Here is a 23,916-nt window from a genome sequence, read left to right on the forward strand (position 1 = left end):
GCCCCCAGGGCCTTCCACCTCCTCAGTAAGCTTGGGTCCCCTTTGCGGCTCCAGATGGGCCAACAGGTAAGGAAGAGTAAGGGCCAGGCTGGGGCCACACCTCCAGGGAGGTCCTGTTGGGACAGGACCTGGTTGCTCCAGATTCAGAATAGCCCTAAGAGAAGCAACCTGTGGCTGCCCGCTGGGGTCCCCTGATAGAGACTTGGGGACCTTGACCAACTTCCAGCCCCGACAGGCGTGCTAGAGGGCGGGTGCAGGGGCAGCCTCACAGCCCCGGGAGGACCGAACCGTCCCCTGCCCCGCCTCCAGGCGGATCTCACGCAGCCTTCGCAGAAGGCAGCGGAGGCTCCTCCTGGGATCGGCCGGGTCCCCCCTCACCCTGCAGGCACCGTCCCTTGCCGGTGGTTCCTGGCACGCTTCAGGCCTCCTGCTTACAGATGCGGGTGCGAGGACCCCGGGCCCACCCACCCAAACCGCGTCCCCTTCCCCATCCCGCTCGGCAGAAGACGAGGACGGTCCAAAGGTTCCAACAATGTCTTTATTGTGCCCCCTCCCCCTCCAAGAAAGGCCCCGGGGACGCGCGGAGCCCGAGCGATTGTCGCGCGCCCCGGGCGGCCAAGAGGGCGGGGCCGCAGCCGCGTCCCGGCAACCAGCGGCCCCGCCCGGGCGGGCGCGGCCTCGGCCATTGGCGCCCAGGGGCCGGTAACCATGGCGACGGCCGTTGCCAAGGGCGAGAGCCAATCGGGGCGTCGCCAGGGCTGTTTCAAAAATCTACAGCAAACAACAGCAGAAAGGCCGGCCGCGGGGGGAGGGGCGGCGGCGGCCGGGGCGGACCGGGCCGGGCGCCGCGGACAGAACCGGACCCACGTCGGGGCGGGAAAAACCAAAACGCCGGAAACAGACCAATAAACAAAAACCGGAGAGCCGGGCGCGCGCGGGCGGGCGCTCACTTGCGGCCCTTGGGCACCTTGGGGACGCTGGGCTTGGCCGCCTTCTTCACCTTCGCGCCCCCGGCCGCCGCCGCCGCCGCCTTCTTGGCCTTGGCGCTGCCCTTGTCCTGCCTGGCGGCGGCCGCGGCCCTCGGGGGCGCGCGCTTCTCGGCCGGGGCGCCCTTGGCGGGCTTCGGGTCCGCGCGCCGGGGCGCGGCCGCCTTCCGGGCCTTGGGCGCGGCGGGCGCGGGCGCCGGGGCGGCGGGGGCGGCGCGCCGCTCGCCGGCCGCCAGCTTCTTGCGGTTCAGCTTGAAGGAGCCGTTGGCGCCCGTGCCCTTCACCTGCAGCAGCGTGTCGTTCTGCACCAGCGCGCGGATCGAGTACTTGAGGTAGGTGCGCCCGTTCTGCTGGTCGAACCACGCCACCTGCCTGGCCTCCGCGTAGATGCGCGCCAGCGACGAGCCGCCGCGCTCGCCCAGCCTGCGGATCGTCTCCACCACCAGCTGGCTGTACTTGCCCGGCTGGTTCTTCTTGCGCCCGTTCCTCCTCTTCCTCGCGGGCGCCAGCGCCGCCGCCGCGCCCCCGCCGCCGCCCGCGCGCGCCGCCTTCCTGGCCGCCCCCTCGGCGCCCGTGGGCGGCAGGGCCTCCTCCAGCTCCACCGACATGGTGGCCAGCGGGTTGGTGGCGGGCGGCGCGCGGAAGCCGGGGGGCCGCGCCGGGAAGAGGAAGGCGAGGGGCCGCGGGGGCGCCGGGGGGCTGGGGGCGCGCGGCGGCTCCAGGCGGGAGCGGCCGCGGCCGGGCCTGGGGCCGGGCGGCAGGGCTGGGGGCGGGCGGGCCGAGCGGGAGCGAGGGGCCGGGGCGGGGGGCGGGGGTCCCGGGCCGGGGCGGGAGCGCGGAGCCGATCGGAGCGAGGGGAGCTCGGAGCCCAAGCGCGCCGCTGCCGCTGCCGCTGCCGCTGCTGCTGCCGCCGCCGAGCTCGCCGGCGCCGCTGGAGCCGTCTGGGCGTGCGCGCTGCGCTCTGGCGGGGAGAGCGCCGCGCTCCGCCTTTATGGCTCCATGGCGGACCACGTTGAGAACAACAACAGCCTGGTCCGGGGCCAGCGCCAACTTGTGCTTCTTGGAGCCCCTTTCCCGGCCGCTGGCTTGCAGGACGGCGCCTCTGCCGCGCCGCCGCGCCCGCAGCCAGACGGCCCGGACCGGGTCCCAGCCCGCGGCGCGGCGCACAGGCGGCTGGCGCCCGGGAAGGGCTCGGCAAAGGGGAACGGAGAGGTGCACCCTAGGCTGCGGGAGCGCCAGAGGAGGGGGGCATCCCGTTTGGAAGCGAATAGCGGGGGCCCCGGGGGTGGCCCCGAGGCCCGGAGCTTTGCAGATGGCAACCAAGAGGGCGCCACGGGCCACCGAGCCCTGGCCGGGCCCCGGGGCCCCCACATCCGCCCGCAGGACGGGCTTTAATTTGTCCCAACTAACACAGGGCGCGCCCTCCCGTGGTCGGCTGGGGCAGCGCGAAGTGAGCTAGGACTTCTTCCAGGGGGTCTCCTCCTGATCCAAAGGGAATCGCGGATGCGACACGCCCTGCAGGCGCGCGCCTGGGGCCGTTTGCCTCGGGCACCCTGGCACCACCGAGGGGGGCAACGACCCCTGGACCCTCTGCGGGGACACTTGCCGCGCGGCTCCCTGATGCCCCAAGTGCCCCATTTTGAGATGCATGAGTAAGGTACCCCTAGTTCTCCCCAAAGTCCAACCGGGAGCTCCAGGGTGGTGGGCGAGTGTCAGGCCGGGGTCCTGGAGGAGTGTCCCCGAGCCCACGGGTAAGGGAACCGCTCTGGGCTGCCGACCTCGCCCCTCCCGCCGCTAGTCTGGGGAGGGCAATTTGGGCAGGAACACGTTAAAGGAGAGCGGGGTCTCTGCGGTCCCCCTTCCTGGGCATCAGAGGCGTCCTCCGGGCGGGGGCGGGGGCCGCGCCAGCCCCAGGCCCTGTGCAGAGGAGGTAAGGGGGGTTTTCTGGAAGCCGGAGGGCTGTCACTTGCGGAAACCAAGGTCGTGGTGAGACTCTGGGGAGGAAAATGGATTCTTTCCAGGTAAATGAACTCCACCCCTCCCACACCCACGCGCACCATCCTGGCGGTGCTGGTGGTGGCAGGGGCGTGGCAGAGGGGCAGACAGTAGGCAATCTCTTGAGACCCCATCATGCCCAAACCCTGGAGGGCAGGGACAGGTGGGGTGGGTCAGGCTGCTAGCCAACTGGGGTTCCCACGACGGAAGTGGAATTTGCAGTTGGCAAAAGCCAGAGACCACTGACGTCCCCAGAAGGGTATAGGTGGGCCTGTTGGGGGTCTTGAGCTGCAGCAGACCCCCTTGCCCAGGGCCAGTCCTGGCTTCCCCTCCCCTCCTGAACGCGACACCGTCACAGGCCCCCCTGTTCTGTCCCCTAGAGATGAGGAAATCGAGGCCTGGTGGGGGCAGGGACGTGGGCCAGCGTTACAGGACAGACCACAGCCCCTGCCCCTGGCAGTAGAGCCCAGGAAGAAGGGACAAGGGCCACCCAGATTTCCTAACAAAGGGAACTGGTTTCTGAAAGTCCCTGAGCTGAGCCGAGGACGGCACCTGGAGCAGAAAGGGCCTTGCAGAGGCCACACCCTTGAGTCTGGATTCCAGTCCTGGCTCCCTAGAAGCTTCGGTCCACGGATGAAAGAGAGGCAGAAAGGATGAGGTGCCCACCCCCGGGCACTGGTGCCATCCAAGGCGGAGCAGAGGTGTCCCCCCTGGGGAGGCGATGGTGGCAGCAGAGAGATGTAACTGGGACAGGGACATCGGCAGGGGACTCCGTGCCAGGCGGAACGGCAGCAGTCAGCGACCAGGCCACCTGGGGCTTGTGCTTGGGTCTCTTGAGAGGTCAGAGGGGGAAAGAGTTGGTGACCCTATTGGGATGCCAGCCCTGGGCAGCCAGGCTTGTCCCTCAGGCTGGAATGTGTCCAGACGCCGCAGGGAGAGGTGGTCACTGGAAGTGGGCACCTGGACCTGTTTGCAGCTGGGTCTGGCGGAGGCTCAGTGTCACTTGTGGGGCAGGCTGGGGAGGACACTCCGTGGGAGACGGAAGATTTGTCAGAAAGGAATGAGGGAAGCCAGGAATGACCAGTGTCATGGAAGCTAAGGAGGAGAGAGTTTCAAGAAAGAAGGGCTCCCTCTTCTAGGCCAGCCCCCGGCAGGGCGGACCAGTGGTCAGCGCAGACCGGGCGGGCACAGCTGCCAGCCACCAAGATCTGTCCCCGCCTTGATACCCTTTGTCCAGACAGTTCCACCCAGTCTTTTGTAAAACCTAAAGAAATTCCGAGATTGGAAAAACCAGGTAGTTTTTTTTCAGTAGGATGCAGGCGTCCGCCAGGTCGGATCCTGACCCCCCAACATAGAGCTGTTTTTCTAACAAATCTCCTTAAAGTTGTTTTTCAGAAATAACGTCCCACAAGCCACCCTGAGAAGCAGGAGCTGGTGGCCCAGAGGCGACCTTGACGTCCTGCTACGACCTGCATCTCCACCGTGGGATCCGCTGGGCGCAGCCCCTGCCGTCTCCAGGGCGCTGCCCAGACTGCGCCTGCGCGGGACCTTCCCCACCAGCCCAGCCGGCCCCAGGTTCAAGTCCGGGGAGGTCGCGGCTTTGCAAGTGACTCCTGGGGGCTCATCCGCTGCAAATAATGTTTTGCTGTGTGACGACCATTCTTGATCCTGTGTCCCGGTCTTCGGTGGCCACCAAGAGGCAGACTCGTTGAGGCTGGTGATGGATTGGTGGCCCCCCGGGCGGGACCCTGCCTCTGAGTTCAGGGACGCCTTTGGTGAGGGAGAATGGGGTCTCCTCTTGCTGCCCGTGATCCATGTCGCGGCCCCTCGGGTGCGGAGGGGGCGGGACCTGGACGCGCTCGTGGGGTGTCATAGAGCTGGCATCAGGGGTGTGGTCTGGTTCTTGTCCCTTTTTCTGTCTGTCAGGGAGGCCCCGACCTGATATCTGGGTTTTGGTCTGTTCACCTGAAGCCCCGAGGACGCATGTGGCCAGGGAGGAACAGATGCCGGAGGGGCGGAGGCCTGGCCAGGGCATGAGGGGACCTGTGGTGGCCTGAGTGGCCCTTGACCAGCATGCAGGAGTGTGAGGTCAGGAAGGCGCTGGCTCCGGCTTGGGGACTGGCAGAGACCAAGCGACCTCATTGTGTAGACAGGGACACCAAGGCTGGGGCCAGAGGCTGTGTCCAGTGAGGGTGCTGCCCAGAAGCCACACCCTGTCACCTCCCCCAGCACCCCACCAAATAAACCAAAGTGGTCAAGAAAAATGGCAAAATGGGGGAGAGCCCAGGAGCCCCAAGCAGGGGTGCAGACGACTCAGCCAGGGGGCGGCTGGGGACGCCCAGCTTGGAGGACGCCGTGGCCGGCCCCTCTTCCTCCTGTCCGTGGGGAGCTTGTCAAGTGGGGGACCCGTTCTGTGCACTGGCGACCCCTCTCTCCAGCCCCTCCTGCCACATGCCTTAGGATGCGCCCCAACCTTCACGTTAAGGCCGCTTCTCTGGCCTCCACCCGTGGCCTCCTGCCTGGTCCACGCACCTGTGGTGTCCTCTAGCACAGCTTCTAACACAGAAGTCTGACACCTTTGTCCCTGGAGGGCTGCAAGGGGGCTCCAAAGAGGGGTCCTCAGCTCAGGACCACTGCGTCCTTGACAAACCGCACAGAAAACGTTTGCTAGGAGCATCCAGGGTGGAGGCCCGACATTTATTTAGGAAATCAAGGGAGAATGTGGGCCCTCTTGAGAGCTTTTGGGGTCCCGGACTCTTCTTTTAAAGGAAGCACAGACCTGTCACAGGGCTAAGGTGGCCCTGACGTCTCCTCACAGTGGTTCAGTGGGCCTGTTACAGAGAAAGGCCACCCACAGGGCCAGAGTGACCGCGGATGACCTGCTACTGGTTCTGGCGATCACACCAGAAAGATTTCAGACACGTTGCTCTGAGTAAAAGGATCGAGTCTCCTGCGGGACAGGAAAAGGGAAAGGGGACACTCTCAAGGGACAGAGCGGGTCCTCAGAGAGGAGAGGGACAAGGTGCCTCTCCTGTGTTCCAGTTTTACTGGGGGGGGGGGGTCCCAGAGAAGTTTCTGGAAAGTCCCGCCCAGGTCCACCTCTTGACTTTTGACTGACAGCAGGGTGACGTCAGACTTTCTAGTCCCACTGGGCATGACAACTCTAGGTCCCCTGGGCCCAAGCTGACGTTGAGTCCTTATCTCCTGCGGGTGACAGATATTTTTGCAGAATGTCGCACAGTGGGGCTGCAGAGAGCTGCTTTCCTGTTGGGCGGTGCTGGGGAATCAACTCCAGAGCCTCAAGCATGCCACCAAGCCGGGTCCCTAGCCGGGAGATGGCTTTAGAAAAGAAAAGCAGCGGCAGAATCGGCAGCGTGGGCCCAGTGAGGGCCTGCTGTTTTGGATGGCCAGGGCGGTTGGGGTCTGTGACATGGTCTTGGTGATAAGGGAGGGCCGGGGACACCTGCCGGGCGTGGCTGCTCTTCAGTCATTTTTTCTTAAGGGGCTGTTATTCCTCAGGGCTGGAGGAAGAGGGTGGGGCTCTCTGGCCCCCAAATTCCAGGTGCTCTGGCGGTTTCCAGTCTCCCTCCCGGGTCCCCGCCCTGCCCACTCATTCATGGCCACCTAACATCAGGGCGAGGTCATCGTCTCCATTATCTGACCAATAGGGATGCCCGGGCCTTAGTAGTATCTCATTTAAATTTGCGGGGGTGTTTTTTTGTTTGCTTGTTTGTTTTTTTTGTTTTTCCTGAGGAAATTTGACTCATTCCAAGCTGGTTAAGGTCAGGGTGTTTGCGTTTCCGTCCACCGGGGTGCGAGCCGGTCTACATCTGCGGCTTCCTTCTGCAGTCTGTCTGTGCCAAGCCTGTCCTGGTGCGTTCTCTGTCCTCTGCTATGCTTTGAGAACACCCCTGTCCATGGTCATAGTCTATTAGTTACCATCGGTCACACCGCCTGGATCCCCCCCACCAGCATCGTTACCGTCTCCTGAGTCCTCAGGATGGGGTATCTGTCAGGCTCTGTCATCGAACCATCTGCAGATTTCTGACACCTAAGTACTTTTTCTTTTTCTTTTTTTTTTTTTTTTTTTATAGGGAGCAGGTACCAGGGATTGAACCCAGGGGCACTCAACCCCTGAGCCACATCCCCAGCTCTATTTTGTATTTTATTCAGAGATAGGGTCTAGCTGAGTTGCTCAGGGCCTTGCTAAGTGGCTGAAGCTGGCCTCCAACTTGCGATCCTCCTGCCTCAGCCTCCGGAGTCACTGGAATGACAGGCGTGCGCCCAGTGATTTGTAATGTCTGTAACACTCAAGTCCCACTTGACTCTTCACGCCATTTTATATATTGCAGCAAGGCTAGGAAAGGGTCGCGGCAGCCACAGCTGAACTGAGCCTGAGTGCAGGGTTATTGCAGGTAGCGCTGGTTCAGGGCGCAGAGCTTTCAAAGCACAGGAACTTATTTGAGGCCAAGGTCCACACAGATGGAGGGACCGCAGGTTCACCGTGCCAGCTTGGACTCCGTGCCACGGGTGGTCTTCACGGGCGGGAGGAACCACACTCGTAAATCCCAGGTGGTGTTCTCCTGGGCCAGCCTCTTGATGACTAGCCAGGCAACGGGCCTTGACCCAGGCGGTTGTTTTTGGCAGCCTGGGGTTATTTTGTTTATGTTTACGTGGTGCCAAGGATGGAACCAGTGCCTCCCAGCTGCCAGGAAGCCCCAGCCCCCTGGTGGCCTTGCTTATGGACACCATTACTTATCAGCTTGTGCCTATGTAGTGTCAGGCGGACGAGATGTGGGGTTGTCCCTCGCCAGCCCTTAATCTCAAAATGGAGTCGCTTATGGCAAAATGCTGCTTCACAGAACGGAGTCTCGCAGGATTAGACTCAGCCTGAATGCCCGTCACAGAGCAGTGCAGAGCAGGGCCCAGCCCGCTGTCTGCAAGGTGACACTGAGAAAAGTCCCTGTATCATAGGATTCTGGAAAAGTCCCCTATTATAGGTTTTCTGTCTCCTTTTGCTCAATCTATTCTAAAAATCCTTTTTTTTGTACCACGGATTGAACCCAGGGGCGCTTCACCACTGAGCCACGTCCCCAGCCCTTTTAATATTTTATTTAGAGACAGGGTCTCAGTTGCTTAGGGCCTCACTGAGTTGCTGAGGTTGGCCTCCAACTTGTGATCCTCCTGCCTCAGCCTCCCAAGCCACTGGGTTACAGGTGCACCACCGCACCCAGCCAGGACAGTTTTCATGAGTGAATTTCCAGATTGTTAAAGATTGCAGTTGCTCGGGAAATTTGGGGGTGACAGGCCCAGGAGAGAGAACTGGCTTGGGCAGGCCAGTTTGGCTGAACTTTTGCTTCAGGCTTTTGGATGTTTTCCTTGTCCTTCCTTTTCGCTCTCCCTACTGATTTTTTTTTTTTTTTTTCTTCTGTCCCATCTCCTCTGGGCTGAAAGGCTTCAATGGCTGCTCATTAGACTTAGGGCAAGATTTTCAGGGGTCCCTGCCACAGCTGCCCTGCCAAGTCTCTCCCCAGGCTGATTTTGGGTTCCCCACAATTTCCCAGAGGGCTCCCCAGGGGAAGCCGGGAGCGCAAACCTGAGTCTCTCTTGTCAGTGACCATAGGGTGGCTCTTCCTATTAGCTGCAGCCCCTCTGGGGGTGGCCCTGCTCCAAAGACCTCTAGGATTCCCTGCTTTTTATTTAAAAAAAAAAAAAATTTATGTATTCGTAGATGGACGGAATGCCTTTATTTTCTCGTGGTGCTGAAAATTGAACCCAGTGCCTCACACATGCCAGGCAAGTGCCCTGCCGCTCAGCCCCAGCCCCACCTGCTTTGTCCTGGACGCATCTATCAGCATCTGTTTTAGAAAAACATAGTCCACCCTCTGCTTATTAGCATGTATTTGCATATTGTGACCCAGCTTGCGCTGTGAGCTCCCAGGACCTCAGGTCCGCTCGGTCTGGCTCCCCACAGACTCACTGGCTGGAGGAGTGACCGGAAGGAGGGTTGGGAATCTGGAGCCCCTGGCTCCCCACAAGTGTGACCGGACTCAGCCTTGGTCCCCACGCCAAGGCTGCCTGCCTTGCAGCGTGGAGTGGGGGGTGGGAGGGGTGTGGGTGAGTGCGGCTTCTCTGGACTCAAAAATGAGGGTGTGCAAGAAGTGGGGGTGGCAGGTTGGGGCGGTGGGACCTGGCATTGTGGGGGGACTCTGAGCAGGTGGCTCATGGTGGGGGAAATAAAAACAGCTCTAATGTCTGTCTTTTCCCCAGGGTGTTGGGGACAGGTTTAGGGATTAAAAAAAGAATACAAATAGAGGGGAGCATTTCAGCATTTGAGGGAGACCCGAGGGTGTTCCCTAGAGGAGACTTCGTGGGGGACATTTTTGGCTGGGTGGGGTGGCCCTGGTGAGCAGAGGGGGCCTGTAGGTCTGAGGGAACCCAGATGGGTAGGCCAGATGTATGAGGGGCCCGGAAGTGGGCACTGAGCCCCAGGACCCCTGCAGGCCCTTGGGATGAGTTGAGAGGCTCACCCAGTTTCGAGGGGTGGCCCGGGCCTCGCGTCTGGAACACAGAAAAGGACTCTGATATATCGAGTGTGCGTGTCCCAAATTGCCTCCCACGGTGGCTGAGAGTCACATTCTTGGGCGCCACTGGGGTTCACGTTGGGGTGAAGGACAGTGGCCTGGCCAGGTCTGCACTCTGGGGATCCCCTGGGAATGTTGGGCCCCTGAAAAGCTGGGAGCCTTGTTAGGGACGGGGACTTTGAACCCTGAACGTGCACAAGCAGCTGTCTCCAGGAGGGACGTGACCGCTCCTCAGTCACACCCGTCCAGGACGTTCTTAGAACTGTCCGAGAAAAACGTGGCTACATGTGAATAAAGTCACCCGGATGGGGCGGGAGGACGTAGAGAGAAGATGGAGCCCTGGCCCCGGCCACCTGCTCCCGCGCTTGGTGGCCCTGCCACGAGCCCGTATCTTCATGTGTGACACTCCACGCTCCCTGGGCCTGCCTCTGGCCTGGGGGGTCAGGGCAAATCCACATCCAGCCTGTCCTTTTGCGGAGTGACCCTGGGGCAGCCCCTTCGTTCACAGGTGCAGAAATGTCTGCAGGACTGAATGGAGTTGCTGTCACAGGGAGTCTCTGGTGGCCCGAGGTGGCCCCGACTCCTGTCTGCACACCTCTGTCACGCTCACATGAGCGCGCAGCCCAGGGGTCGCGGCCCCCGTCACTTCCCCGGGGCCACCATTACAGCCCAGCAGCCTTCTTGGTCACTTCTGGTCACCTCACAGGCTCCTACTTAGTAGTACAGAAAGGAGAGGCCGGTTGAGGGCGGCCTCCACGAATCAGCCCAGCTGTTCATTCGGGATCGGGTGTGGGGCGGAACGGCCCTGGTGGACCCACTTTCCTCCTGGAAACTGAGTCCCCAGACAACGACAGGGACTGGGTTTGTATGGGTCACTTTGGGGGGTGGCCTGGTGAGCCTATGAGTCTGCGCACTCAGGAAACAGGTTCCTGGGGATTTAGAAGTTTGTCCTCACTGGGTGATACTTTTACGTGGTGAAGGACAAGGGCCTGGGGTCAGCGTTCAGCGTCTCCTTCCCCTCAGGGTCCCGTGGCTCCGTCCCTGGGAAGGGACGTGTCTGGGGAAGGATCGCTGCTGCGGCTTCCTTTCTAGGGACTGCTGTGTCCCTGGGAGGGGCAGCACAGGGTCGGCCCTCAGCGGTGGCTTTCTTTGTCACGCCCTTTCCTCAGGCCTGGCTGTGGGGTTTGTCACTTCCCGTGTCTTTCTGACTTCATCTCGGGCTTCTTCCCAGTAGAAGTGCCCTGCTCAGAGGTCCCCGTTCGTTCCTGCTGTGCCCCGAGTGTCCCTAGAAATCTGTTTCCCCGAGGCTTCCAGGCCCCCCGCCCGCCCCCCAGGCCCTGCCAGGGTTTCCACGTCCTGAGGGTTTGGGGCACCCTAAAGCCGCATTTCTTGTGCTCGGAGACCTCCTGCTGTCCCCACCCTTGGGACAGCAGCTCAGGGAAGGTCCGTGCTGAGTAAGACGCTGGCCTGGCCTGTCCACCTTCAGACCAAAGCCTTCTCGGGCTCTTCTGTCGCTCTGGGGACAAGAACCTCCTAGATGTGAAGATGGCCTGATGCTCCTCCCAGCTGGGAGGGGGTCCCCAAGACCCCTCAGTGTGACCCCCAGCCTGGCCCTGCGAGAGGGGGTCGGGGCTCCCTCCCCGGGGAGAGCGAGACTTTTCCAGAAGCGAGGCCCCGTCCCCAGGGGGCTGGGATGGATCGAGAGCCCAGTGCAGAAGTCCCCGCACCAGGACAGAACCTGACAAAGAGAGAAACCAGCTTCTTTTGAGGAGAGTGTCCGCGGGAGCCTGGCCTCAGGCAGGTTTGTCTCCCTGTGTTACCAGCAATCTCTTGAGGGGACACGGAGGGGGACACACCCAGAGAGTAGGGCTGGCGGGGAGAGGCCCCAGGGTGCTGGCTCCATCATCCAGGTGAGAAAACAGGAGTGTGAGAGATCGGGTACTGTCCCCGTCCACCCGGCCAGCGAGAGGTGGCTGGTCGTCTGCTGGTCGGCCCAATTTCAAGCGGTGTCCCCGCACCTGCTCCTTAGCTGCTTCTTGGTCTGCTTTGATCCCCCCTCACTTTCTGAAGGGACGCACTTTTGTCCCCAGCAACCCCCAGAGCAGGGACCTGGTCCCACCCGGCCCGCCCGGCACGTAGTAGGCCCTCAATAAATATTTGTTGAATGCATGAGAGGGACGTCAAGGCCATGGCAACAGACCGGGGTGCCTTGCTTCCCGCAGGCCAGCAGCCCCCCGGGGACCCAGCAGTGGGTGGCACCTGTCCGAAGACCTGGCCCCAAGCTTCCTGTCACCCACCCCGTCAGGCAGGCCCAGCTCCCAGGAACCAGGAGCCTTCGCGGGGTGGGGGGGTTTCCTTGGCAACCTGAAATCAGAGCCTGTCCCTGGCCGGCATCTGTCTGCTGTCACCAGCCCCTGGTCCCCTGCCCCCCAGGAACCCCTCTCTCCACAGAAGTGGCAGACGCCTCGGGACAGGCGAGGCAGAGTGGACTGTCCCCTCCGCTTCCGGGGTCCCTGCTGACCTCTTCGACTTTATCTTCCTCTTCCCTCCCCGGCCTCCCGAGCCCGTCGCTCCCCTGCTGACCCCTGTCCCCGTCCCCAGAGACCTTGCCTGTCTTGTGTTAACAGAAAGTGACAAGAACCTAGGATGACAATCGAGTGGCCGTGGACCTGGGGAAGCCCCAACCCTGCCAGCGCCCCGTCTGGGTGCTGCCGGAAGTGGCCCTTCTTGAGAGGTGGCCCTAGAGAAATGGCTCTCAGCCACCGTGGCCCCTGATCTCCCGGCCCCACGTCACATGAAGAAGTTGAGGTCCAGAGAAGAGGTCAGGCCGGCACGGGGGGGGGGGGGGGGGGGGTGCTGGGGTCACACGCCAAGCCTGGTTCCCAGTCCGGTGGCCTTGCCCCATCGGGTCCCCTCCAGCCACCCTGTCCCAGGCGGCCAAGGAGAAGGGGGCGCTTGGCAGGTCACAGGGAGGGAGGAGGGGACAGCCACATTGGGCATGGGGTGTGGGGACGGCAGGTGCAGCCTGTGTACCTCCTGGGACAACCGCCCGCTCTCACTTGGAGGGACCCAGGGCCTTGCCGCCCGCAGGCGGGTGGGGAAGGTCTCGCGGTGGGTCTTCTGTTGTCACAGCCCCTCGGGGTCCCAGGGCTGCCTGGACCCTGCTGCGGGCGCTGCCCTGGCCGGTCACACTCCTAGCAAGGACTTCCCATCCCACTTAGAATATGACCAGGTGTCCCCGAGCCTGGAAATGCCCGGGGTGCCCGCCCTTCCCAGGTGGCTCTGTCCCCTGTGCCCCGTGTCCCCTGTGCCTGCTGCTCCCTCTCTTCGAAGACTTTCACAAGACTCATTCCTTTAGCTAACGTCACCTCCTCAGAGACGCCCTCCCTAAACACCCCATCTGAAGTAGGGTCACCCTGCCCCTCGGTCACTTTTCCATGTTTGTCCTTCATAGCACTCATCACTCTGGAGTCTGTTGCGTTTTTGTTTTTCTTTCCCGTTTTTCCGCCCGTCGCCTGTCCCCACCATTAGCCGGCCCGCTGGCCTGTCCCCAGGCGCCCCTGAACCCGGAACACAGTAGATGCTCAATAAACATTTGTTTGAATAAACCGCGGGGGCTGGACTGGTCTGCCTGGGGACAAGGTCGGGGTCAGCGGACCCCGGCCGCAGGTCCCCTCGTGGCCCCGGAGGGTCAGCTGCCGGGCCGGCGCCTTCGCTGGGCACCCGCGGGGTGGCCGGGCAGCTGCGAGCCCGCTGGGATCGGGGGGCCGCGTGGGGTCGCGGGAGGCGGGCGTGGGGAGGACCCGGGGGTTCAGAGCGGCCCGACCCCCAAGTCCACAGTTTCGGGGGTCCTTGGGGACGTCGCGGGAAGCCACCCGAAAGCGGAGGGGCGGCCCCCGAGGACCCGCGGGAGGACGGCGCGGTCCGTTTAGGGGAAGCCGCGGCGGCCGTTGCCAGGTCCCGCGCGGCCCCGGGGTGGGATCGGGGCCCACGAGCAGCGGGACCCGAGCGGCCGCGGCCCCAGCGAGAACTGAGGCTCGCGGGCGGCGGCGGCCGTTGGGCGTTGGGCGTTGGGCGTTCGCCCCGCCCCCGGCCCCGCCCCTCCGGCCCCGCCCCTGGTTTCCACGGAGACCCAACCTTCCCGCCCAGCCCTGCTCTCCGTGGCACGCCGGTGCTGCGCGCCTGCCCCGAGCCCGTGGCAACCAGAGCGCCCCCTTTTTGCACCCGGCGACTTTGCGCTTCGCATACTCGTCTAGTCACAAAGCCACCCTGTCGCCTCCTGGGCCCCTTAACCCTGAGCCACACCCCCAGCCCTTTTTATATTTTGTTTAGAGACAGGGTCTCCTGGAGTTGCTGAGGGCCTCGATTTTGCTGAGACTGGCCTCGAACTCGTGATCCTCCTGCCTCGGCCTCCGGAGTCGCTGGGATGACAGGGGTGCGCCACTGTGGCCCACTTGGGCCCCTTCTCTAGCAGCTGGTCTATGGGGCCGGGCAGCGGCGTGGGAATATCTCTATTTTAACCAGGGGGACGGGTTGAGGATGAGATTCAGTGGTCCTAGCATACGTGAGGTCCTGGGTTCGGTCCCCAGCACCACAAAAACGAAAACCCAAACAAAGGAGACGGAGTTGACCCGAGTCTCTTGTGTTGGGGCCCTTGGGTATCCCCACTAGAACAGCACCCCCGGGAGCCAAGTCCTGCACCGGAGGACGTGTTTCCCTGCGGTGGGTGGAACTGCAGCCAGACGCCAGGTCTGCGCTGAGCTCAGGTTCCCCCTGGGCTGAAGTGAAGGAGCTGAGCCTAGAAGGTTGGAAATGGGCTGACTGCGCTCCTCCAAGGATAGACACCCCCCGGGACAGCATTCCTGCTGCGGGGACTGTCCTCCCTCGGATCCCAGTGAGGTCCTCACAGAAACACACCCAAACTCTCCTTGATCATCACCCAGAAGGCTGAAAGAACATTCTACACCACCTGTGGTGCCCTCTAGAGTCAGGCTAGGCCACATCTAGGCCCCCTCAGGGAAGGAGACTGCTACAAAGACCCTGCACAGATGTCCAGAGTTCAAGATCCAAAGGTTGCTGGGCACCTGTCATCCCAGCAGCTTGGGAGGCTGAGGCAGGAGGATCACAAGTTAGAGGCCAGCCTCGCCAATTTAGCGAGATGCCCATGCAACTCAACGAGGTCCTGTCTGCCTCTAAATAAAATATAAAAAGGGACGGGGATGTGGCTCAGTGGTGAAGCAGCCCTGGGTTCGGTCCCCCGGTATCAAATGCAAACAAAAGTCCCTAAAAGTTCCTAGGGGGCCAGGCATCCACGCGTGATCTGAGGCCACTTGTGCTGCTGGCTTTGTTTTGTTGTTTTGCCTGGTACTGAACTGGGGATAGACTGCCATTGAGACAGGGTCTTGCTAAGTTGCCCAAGCTGGCCTTGAACTTGGGGTCCTCCTGCCTCCGCGGGAGAGCCTATTGCTCAGAGGAAGAGCAGCGGCAGATTGGCTAGCCAGCCCCTGGGCTCCGGAGCGCTCCCCGGTGTTGCTGCTACCACCATGCTGGCCACCAGGCGGCGCTGCTCTCCCTTTAACTTTCTGACCCAGACCCAGCGCAAATCCTCCCGAGGCTCCCAGCACCGAGACAGCCCTGCGCAGTAGGAAGGCCAGGTAAACGCGACAACAGGGCCGCCGGGCTGATCCCACATGCTTTTCTTTTTGGTGTGTGGGGGCGCTTACCGGGGATTCAACCCAGGGGTGCTCAACCACTGAGCCCCATCCCCAGCCCTTTTTCTATTTTATTTAGAGACAGGGTCTGGCTGAGTTGCTGAGGCTGGCCTCCAACTTGCAATCCTCCTGCCTCAGCCTCCTGAGGCACTGGAATTACAGGTGTGCACCACCATGTCCGGCAGGTGGATTTCCTTTTTTCCAGTGAACTCAGATTTTGGTGCCCGGCACATTAACCCAAACTAATGTCAATACTGGAGAACTGGAGTGCCCCAGGTCACAGCAATTCAGGAGGCTGAAGCAAGAGGATGGCAAGTTGGAGGCCAGCCTCGCAATTTAGCAATAAAGACTTGTCTCAAAACGGCTGGGGACATAGCTTAGTGGTAGCGCGCACCCGAGTTCAATGTCCAGTGCCAAAAATCGTCCATTTACTATCACTGCAAACATTTTTAATTTTTTTATGGGGGAGGGGGTACTGGGGATTGAACGCAGGGGTGCTTAGCCACTGAGCCACATCCCCAGTGCAGTGCTGTAAAAATTGTGACAGGTCTAAGTCGCTTTGGGCCTCATTAAGCTAAGGCTGGCCTGGAACTTGCGATCCTCCTGCTTCGGCCTCCCTCCTGTCTTCGAAGATGGTATGTCACAAACACACAGCTGGCCTAGGAGCAGCTGCCACACCCCCTAACCAGGTGCCATGAAGCAAGTTCATTTTTAGCTGCACTCGATCGGGGCTTAATTTCTTCCTGTGGTGCAGGGGGTGGAGCCCAGGTACCACTGAACCACACCCCAGCCATTTTGAGACCGTCCTGCTTCGTTGCCCAGGCTGGCCCTAAACCTGCATCCATCCCCATTAAGGCTTCCAAGCAGCAGGATGACGGGCCCGTCTGGGTTCTGCTTCTTTATTTCTGTGGTACAGGGATTAAACCTGGGGCGCTTGACCCCTGAGCCCCATCCCCAGCCCTCTACATGTGTTATTTAGAGACAGGGTTGCTTAGGGCCTCACTAAGTTGTTGAGGCTGGCCTCCACCTTGTGATCCTCCTGCCTCAGCCTCCTGAGTCGCTGGGGTTCCAGGCGTGCGCCACTCAAAGACCCAAGCAGGGACAGGAGTGGGCCCAGCTGCGCATGGCGGTCTCCACAGCGGGGAAAGAAGACAGGGCGGAGGCAGCTGTTGTTCTTGGTAAGTTTTATTGGCATCACGTTCATCTCTTTACAGAAGAACTCGGTCCACACCTGGGATGTCGACCTCTGGAGAGGGGAAAGGCTCTCTGGTAAAGCAAGCTACGATGCAGGCGGACCCCGGGCAGGAGCGGGACTGCCGGTTCCAACCCGAGAGAAGAGACAGGTGGGCTTGTGAAGGGGCGATGCGGGAGACGGGTGGGGAAAGGGGAGAAAACGATCTGCTAGCCTAAGGAGACCACAGCCTGACAGGAGTGCCTTCTAGAACAAAGGTAGAATCAGTAGGAGGGATCTGGGGGTGGCTTCCCCTCTGACGAGGAGGGTGCTGATCTGATCTGGTGGGGCGCGTAGTTCTGATGTGGAGCCGGAGAGAGAAATCAAGAAAAAGAAAAAAACCCAGGAGAGTGGAAAATTTAATCGGAAATAACAGCCGTTTATCTATTGCACACGGTTTTCCGCAGATCAACCTTTCTGGAAAAAATTTAGACACAGAAGGGACCTGGACAAGTTTCCCCTCTGGAGAGATGAAAAGCTCTTTTTCTTTCTTTTTCTCTTTTCCTTCTTGTTTCGGCTCGAGTCTTTGAGAAAGGGCGTCCGTCTGTCCCGGCGTCTGCTGCACAGGGCGCCGCCCTCCCGCTCCTGGGGCTCCGACACAGTCCAGGACCCTGTCACACTGATTCACACGTCTGTCTGAAGGTCGCATATATTACACGTACGGTAAGATTCTCCTCTAAGAAGCATCACATAGTAAACGGACACCGTAAAAAGGCCTGGTTAGTTCAAAGGGACGAGCGTTAACAGATACGTACAAAACGCAGCCTGGCCGGGCCGCAGCCCGCCGAGAAGCGTGGCGCCAGCCTTCCCCAGGGAGCCTCCGCGTGGGGACGAGACCTTTAAAAAAACCAGATAACCAATTAGACACAGGCCGACTGTGACCAGTTCTCTCCAGTGGACACGAGGAAGCTTCCCAGCCGACTCCGGCCCAGAGCGCCGGCACCGCGGCCGGTCCTGCTGCCCGTGAGGGCTCTGGGGCCGGGGACGGAGGCTGGCGTCTGTGTGCTCGAGGGTGTGGCGGCTCTGGCGGCGGGTGGCGGTCCCGTGCTGCTCTCTGGAGGAGGGGGCTGTGTGGAAGGCCTGCTGTGCTCCGGGGGCGGAGGACTGTGCGCGGCCTCAGCAGCTGCAGCTCTCGGCCGAGGCCTTGGCCCGGTCGTTCTTGTCCAGTTTGATGGGTTCTGGGAATTCGTTGTACAGCTCCACCTCCGTTTCCTGGACGGGGAGAGAGAGAGGCTGGTGACACAGCGCCTGGACACGCTCCACGGACCAGCGACTGGAAGGCGGGTGCTGGGGAGCACGCCTGTCTTCCCAGCAGCTCCAGAGGCTGAGGCAGGAGGATCGCAAGGTGGAGGCCAGCCTCAGCCCGACTCAGTGAGATCCTAAACAAATCAGTGAGACCCTGTCTCTAAATAAAATAGAAAAAGGGCTGTGGATGTGGCTCAGGGGGTAAGGGTCTCTGAGTTCAACCCTTAGTATCCCCCCCCCCCCAAAAAAGATACATGTGCCCCCAGCCCGGCTCTGGGGGGGTTGAACCCACAGCTCTGCCCGTGCCAGGCAAGCACTCGGCTGCGTCTGAAGCTGCTTTTACTTTTCGGGACAGTCTTGCTGCGCTCCTCGGGCCGGGCTGGAATGTGCAATCCTCCTGTCTCACCTTCCCGAGTCACTGGCATTGTGCTGTCTAGGCTCTGGCCATCACGAAGGGCAAACTTTACATTCCCACGAGGACTTGGGACTGTGGTCAACACAAAAGCCGAAGGCTGAAAACTCACGGGTGTGCCCTGCGTGCAGCTCGTGCTGAGCCCCGGCGAGCCCGGATCTGGAGGCCGATGTTCTCTCTGTTATGCGGGTACCCGGGATCGACCGCTGAGCTGCGTCCCCAGCCCCTTAGAGTCTTTACTTTGAGACACGGTACTGCTAAGTTGCCCAGGCTGGCCTTGAACTTGCAATCCTCACGCCTCAGCCTCCCAAGTGCCCAAGATTACTGGCATGCACCCCCGAGCTCGGCTCAAAACGCCTGCTGTCTCAGCTCCCCGGCCTGGCGTTCTGTTGTGGTCAGCCTGCGCAGACTACGGGTTCTAGTGATCCCAAAAGGGTTATTTCTTTCCCTTTTTTTGGTACCAAGGACTGAACCCAGGGGTGCTAACTGCACAAAGTCACATCCCCAGTCCTTTTTTGTATTTTATTTAGAGACAGGGTCTCAGTAGGATGCTTAGAACCTTGCTAAATGGTTGAGGCTGGCCTCCAACTTGCCATCCTCCTGCCTCAGCCTCCCAAGCTGCTGGGAGGACAGGCCCACGCCACCCAGTGGGCCTTTTGCAGGTTCTAGGTGATTCACAAAGAGGAGGAACTCTAGGGCTCAAGCAGAACAAGTCGCCCCCCTTCCCAGGCACGCCCTGGGGTTTTCTGGCCATGCGGAGGCCGCTGGGGAAGGCATGGGGTGTGGGGGGGGCCCAGGCATCACCAGGAGCCACACCTGTTTCAGCGCGTTCCGGGCGATCGTCTGGAAGGCCTGCTCCACGTTGATGGCCTCCTTGGCACTGGTCTCGAAGTAGGGAATGTTGTTCTTGCTGTAGCACCAGGCCTGCGCCCTCTTCGTGGCCACCTGGGGAGAAGGACACGCGGGCGCTGTGGAGCTGGGAGCACCCGCTCGGCCAGTCACTGTGACAGGACAGGAACTGGCCTGGGGCCACCCTGCAGCCTGATCTCAGGCTTGGCCACCCACCACTTGCTGTCCCCGGGCCCGCTGGGGGCCACGCCACTCTGCAGCTCTCTCCCGTCTTCATTCTGTCCCCCACATAGGGAAGAGCTAAGGGCCAGGCCCGAGGGACACGGGAGGCGGCTGTTGGAAGCCAGCTGTGCCCACTGAGCGGCCGTGATCGGGCCGGCGCTGGGCAGTGGGCAGCCCCTGGGTCTCGAGGAGACGGAGCCCTGCCACCTAACACGACGACCGAGCGGGAACTCGGGGCTGCTGCACAGAGCACTTTGGGAACAGTGGCCCGACTTCCCGAGTCCAGGAGCGCCCCATGCACCTGGGGCCAGGACGGCGCCGAGGACACAGAAGCCCCCTGCTCCTCCCAGGCCCAGGTCCCCGCGCCCTGGGGGCACCCACTTGTCTGTTCTCGAGGTCGATCTTGTTCCCCAGCACGACGAAGGGGAAGTTCTCGGGGTCGCGGGGACTGGCCTGGATGAGGAACTCGTCCCTCCAGCTGTCCAGGGTCTTGAAGGTGTTGGGGGCGGTCACGTCGAAGACCAGGACGCAGCAGTCAGCGCCCCGGTAGAAGGCCACGCCGAGGGACTGGAACCGCTCCTGACCGGCCGTGTCCCAGATCTGCGAGAGACCAGACGGGCTCCTTGGGGGACACGCGGCAGAGCAGAGGACAGTGAGAGGCGCAGGGCCCGGCTGGACGGGGAGGACGCCCACCAAGGTGAGCGCCTTCAGCAGGTCCACAGCCCGGCAGCCAGCGACCTGCACTGAGGAGGTGACACCGAGTCCCGCCTCTGGGGACTCCGCTTGTTAGATCCTGACGCAGGTGGCGCCACAGGGACAGAAAGGGTGTCAGACCCAAGCGGACGGCTAAGGCCTGCGTGGTCTGCGTGTGGGTTTTCTGGGGGTGACAGAAATAAACTCACTGAATTGCACGTGACTATCTGCACGTTTTTGGGGGGTACAGGTGATGGAACCCAGGGGTGCTCACCCACGGGGCCGCGTCCCCAGCACTTTTTATTTTTTACAGGGTCTCGCCGAGTTGCTCAGGGCCTCGCTTTTGCTGAGGCTGGCCTCCAACTCATGATCCTCCTGCCTCAAGCCTCCAGGTCACTGGGACGACAGGCATGTGCCACCGCGCCCAGCTACATCTGTACGTTTTAATATAACTTGTCAGTCTCGACAAAAACATCAGGATATTTGTTTTGCTTATAACTCCATTAAAACCAAACTAAACAAATAGCCTGGCAGAAAGAGATGGAGAGAGGGGAGAAGGAAACACTAAAGACTGAGGCCCATGGCTGCCGCTGGCCAGCTCGGACGTCCTCCTCTGGGGCAGAGCGAGGCTCGATCCTCACGCCCTGCGTCCCTGGGCCAGGCAGACACCCTCAAATCCCTTGGTTCCACCTGCCCCTCCACAGGTGGGGGACTAACTGCTCCCCGCGGGGACCCCAGGGACAGTGCAGACCCAGGAGGGGCTGCGGGCACAGGTGTCTCTGGTTCCTCCGGCATCCAGCACCCTCCCATGGACACGGGTGCGGCTGGCTGGGGAAAGCAACCCTTTTCTCAGAAGTGGGGTCTGAAGAAGTGGAGGAGGATCAAGAGCTGGGTCCTCTGATGAGGAAAATGGGAGCAGACGGCTCCACCTCCAGAGAGAGTAGGAAAGCCAGTTTCAACACAGTAGGCAGGCCGGGCACGCCCGTCATCCCAGTGGTTTGGGAGGCTGAGGCAGGAGGATTGCAAATTGGAGGCCGGCCTCGGCAACCTAGTGAGGCCCTGAACAATGCAGCAAAACCCTGTCTCTAAATTCAAATTTAAAAATCTAAAAAAAGGGCTGGGGATGGGCTCAATTCCCAGTACCAAGAAACTCCACAAAAAAAACAAAAACCAAACCCAGCAAACCAAGAAACAAAAGAACACAGGCTTCAGCCCCGGCTTAGACACGAGTTAGGAACAGCCACCCAGTCCCCGTAGGAAGCGGCGGTGCTGTTACGCAGTCATCCAGAAAGTAACCACAGGAGCAGAAGCAGAAGCAAGGGCCCCGGGCACCGTCCCACGCGGGCCCCTCCGCCACCCATGCCACGGCCTTTCTGGAGCCAAATCCTGACACCCAGCTGCCGCCGGGCTCTCCTCTGTCCCACGGGCACGGCACCCTGTCCCGCAAGAGCCCGCAGCTTCACTGTCGCCCAGACACTTGGCCAAACATCACTCCTGCTCAAAAAAAAAAAAAAAAAAAAAAAAAAAAAAAAAAAATACTGCCACCAAATTTCCAGACTGTGAAGGGCTGAGCAACTTTCTGGATCCCCGAGGCCACTCCTGGGCGGGACCCCGAGGGCAGCCGACAGGAGCAGCTTCCTGGGTGGCAGCCCCGGCTCCTTGGAACGCACACATGCAGGGAAGACGGCGACGCCGCACATCAGCTCAAATCTGAAATTAGAAAGGTGGGGCCCCGTGCTCCACCAACAAAGTGCCACTCCATGGCTGCCTGTGGCCTTTTTATATTTTATATTTACCTTATTTTGGGGTGGAGGGGAGGGTTCCAGGGATTGAATCCAGGGGTGCTCAACCCCTGAGTCACATCCCCAGCCCTTTTTATATTTTATTTAGATACAGGGTCTCGCTGAGTTGCTCAGGGCCTCGCTAAGTGGCTGAGGCTGGCCTCCACCTTGCGATCCTCCTGCCTCAGCCTCCCGAGCCGCTGGGATGACAGGCGTGTGCCACCACTCCGGGCTAGTCTGGAGTTTCGATCTGGAAGTTTCCACTTTTCCCTGCCTTTAGGTCTGGAGGCCTCCTGCAGGCCTGCTGTCCTTCGGCGTTCCCTGCCCGGTGTGGGTCTCTATGCCAGTGCTACTGTCCAGGTGACAACGAGGGCTGGGGTGTAGCGCGGTGGCAGAGCACGTCAGTGTTTCTAGGTCCCAGGGACGGAACCCAGGGGCGCTTACCCACTGACCACGTCCCTGCCCTTGCCATTTGACACAGGGTCTCGCTGAGCTACGGAGGTGCCCTGGGGCTTGTCGTCCTACTAAGATGCTGTGGCTGGGGAGGCCGCCCATGGGCCACTCTGCTGTCGGGGATGCCTCTGGAACCCTGGCCCCCAGCATCCCTGCAGGCGGGCGCTTCCCGGGGGCTCGGTGCCGCGGGGACTCCCGCTGTCGCCCAGGAGGTGAGCTGGGCCGCCCTGCTGCTCGAGGCTCCACCTTCCTCCTCTGGCTGCTGGTTTTGGGGGAATGTCACGGCGTCCCGTGTGGGCTTCCTCTTCTCCCTCCTTCCTGTGACCTGGGGTCCTGGCTCCGTGCACTGATGCCACACAGGCTCTGGGCTGGCGGAACTGCACGTGTCCCCTCCGCGGGCCCAGGTTCCGTCCTCCACGTGACTGAACAAAACCAAACAAGAAGGGCGCCGACTTCCTCGGCTCATCTCGCTTCCCCGCACGCCCCCCAACATTTGTCCTTCCTTGCAGCCCTTCTCTGGTGCGACCCATCCGCAGTGAGACTCATTCTCTCAATGTCCGGACTTGGGTCACTGCACTGCATTTTGAGAGGTCAGGTGAAGCCGCTCTGTGTTTCTGTCCCCACATCGACACTGTCTGTTCAGTCCACAGGTATCAGGCGGCTGGTTTTCTTTTTTGAATTAAAGGCCGGTTATTGCTGGGTGCACAGGCGCACGCCTACGGATTCCAGGAAATTGGGAGGCCGAGGCAGGAGGATCCCGAGTTTGAGGCCAGTCTGGGCAACTTGGTGACTCCCGGTCTCAGAATAAAATGGCCGGGGGTGCGGCTCAGGTGGAGTGGCCCTGGGTTTAACCCCAGTGCCCTGCTCAGAAACAAAAACAGAAAGACAAAACTCACCAAGAAAACCCAAAACCATCACACGGAACCAACCCAGTGTCCTGGATGAACGGATCAAGAAAATGCGACATTATGACAAGGCAGCTCCACTCTTCCCCAGAGATGAAATCGTGTCATTTGGAGGAAAATGGATAGAACGAGACAGCATCATGTGACCCCAAATGCGCCAAACTCAGAAAGAAGGCCAGGGTGGCATGTTTTCTCTCACATGCGGAAAAGCGAGAGGAGAAAGGAAAAGGGGGTTGAGCTACTAAAACCCAAAGGGACACCAGCAGAGGAAAGGGACCTGGGCCAGGGAGGGGGAGAAGCTGGGGAGGCACAGTGGCCAAATGGTTCTGCTCAACTGTGTGCCTGTGGGGACACGGACAGCAGCGCAGCACCACTGACAGGGCAGGCACCCGTGAAACGTGAGCACGTCGATCCCCTTAGTCAGCCACGGCTGCTGCAGAAAACTGCACACATCTAATACACGTGACGTCATAGCCCCGAAACCGTCACAACCTGTGCCAGAAACTACCCATCAAAACTCTTCCAGGGCCAGGCCAGTGGTGCACACCTGGAATCCCAGCAGCTTGGGAGGCTGAGGCAGGAGGATCGCAAGTTGGAGGCCAGCCTCAGCCACTTAGCAAGGTCCTGTCTCTAAAGAAAAAATCACAAGGGCTGGGGATGTGGCTCTGAGTTTAAGCGCCCCTGGGTTCAATACCTGGGACCAAAAATAGTAACAAAAACATCTCCTCCTCCCCTCTTATAATTATTAGTGAAAAAAAAAAAATACAAAATAAAATAAAATAAAATAAAACAAAACCCCCCCTCTGAGCAAATGCTTAAATATTTGACAGTGTCTTGTAACTACAGGGA

At 60.8% G+C, this 23,916-nt stretch overlaps 2 protein-coding genes and 1 long non-coding RNA gene across 3 annotated transcripts in view; 1 reads left to right on the top strand and 2 right to left on the bottom strand.

The window, feature by feature from the left end:
* Window positions 1–810: 810 nt before the first annotated feature.
* On the bottom strand, window positions 811–1,736 carry H1-10 (H1.10 linker histone). The gene has a single exon (XM_079122096.1). The coding sequence runs from the start codon at window positions 1,592–1,594 to the stop codon at window positions 947–949; it is 648 nt and encodes a 215-aa protein (XP_078978222.1). The 5' UTR covers window positions 1,595–1,736; the 3' UTR covers window positions 811–946.
* Window positions 1,737–2,911: 1,175 nt separating this feature from the next.
* Window positions 2,912–4,640, top strand: LOC306650250. Its single transcript, XR_013760834.1, has 2 exons — window positions 2,912–4,275; window positions 4,366–4,640. It is a non-coding gene; the product is annotated as an uncharacterized lncRNA (long non-coding RNA).
* Window positions 4,641–17,132: 12,492 nt separating this feature from the next.
* Window positions 17,133–23,916, bottom strand: part of RAB7A (RAB7A, member RAS oncogene family) — a 40,654-nt gene continuing 33,870 nt past the window's right edge. Inside the window, exons 4-6 of the mRNA XM_079122148.1 lie at window positions 19,617–19,835; window positions 18,981–19,109; window positions 17,133–17,719 (exon numbers count right to left, since the gene is read on the bottom strand). Of these exons, the coding sequence (XP_078978274.1) occupies window positions 17,624–17,719; window positions 18,981–19,109; window positions 19,617–19,835 (444 nt within the window). The 3' untranslated portion in view covers window positions 17,133–17,623. The remainder of the gene's footprint in view (window positions 17,720–18,980; window positions 19,110–19,616; window positions 19,836–23,916) is intronic.

The sequence above is a fragment of the Sciurus vulgaris genome (genome assembly GCF_902686455.1).
Source record: "Sciurus vulgaris genome assembly, chromosome: 19".
Lineage (NCBI taxonomy): Eukaryota > Metazoa > Chordata > Mammalia > Rodentia > Sciuridae > Sciurus > Sciurus vulgaris.

Bases quoted from the DNA above. Each gene is read 5' to 3' on its own strand.
- H1-10 (XM_079122096.1), bottom strand. From the start codon at position 1,594: ATGTCGGTGGAGCTGGAGGAGGCCCTGCCGCCCACGGGCGCCGAGGGG.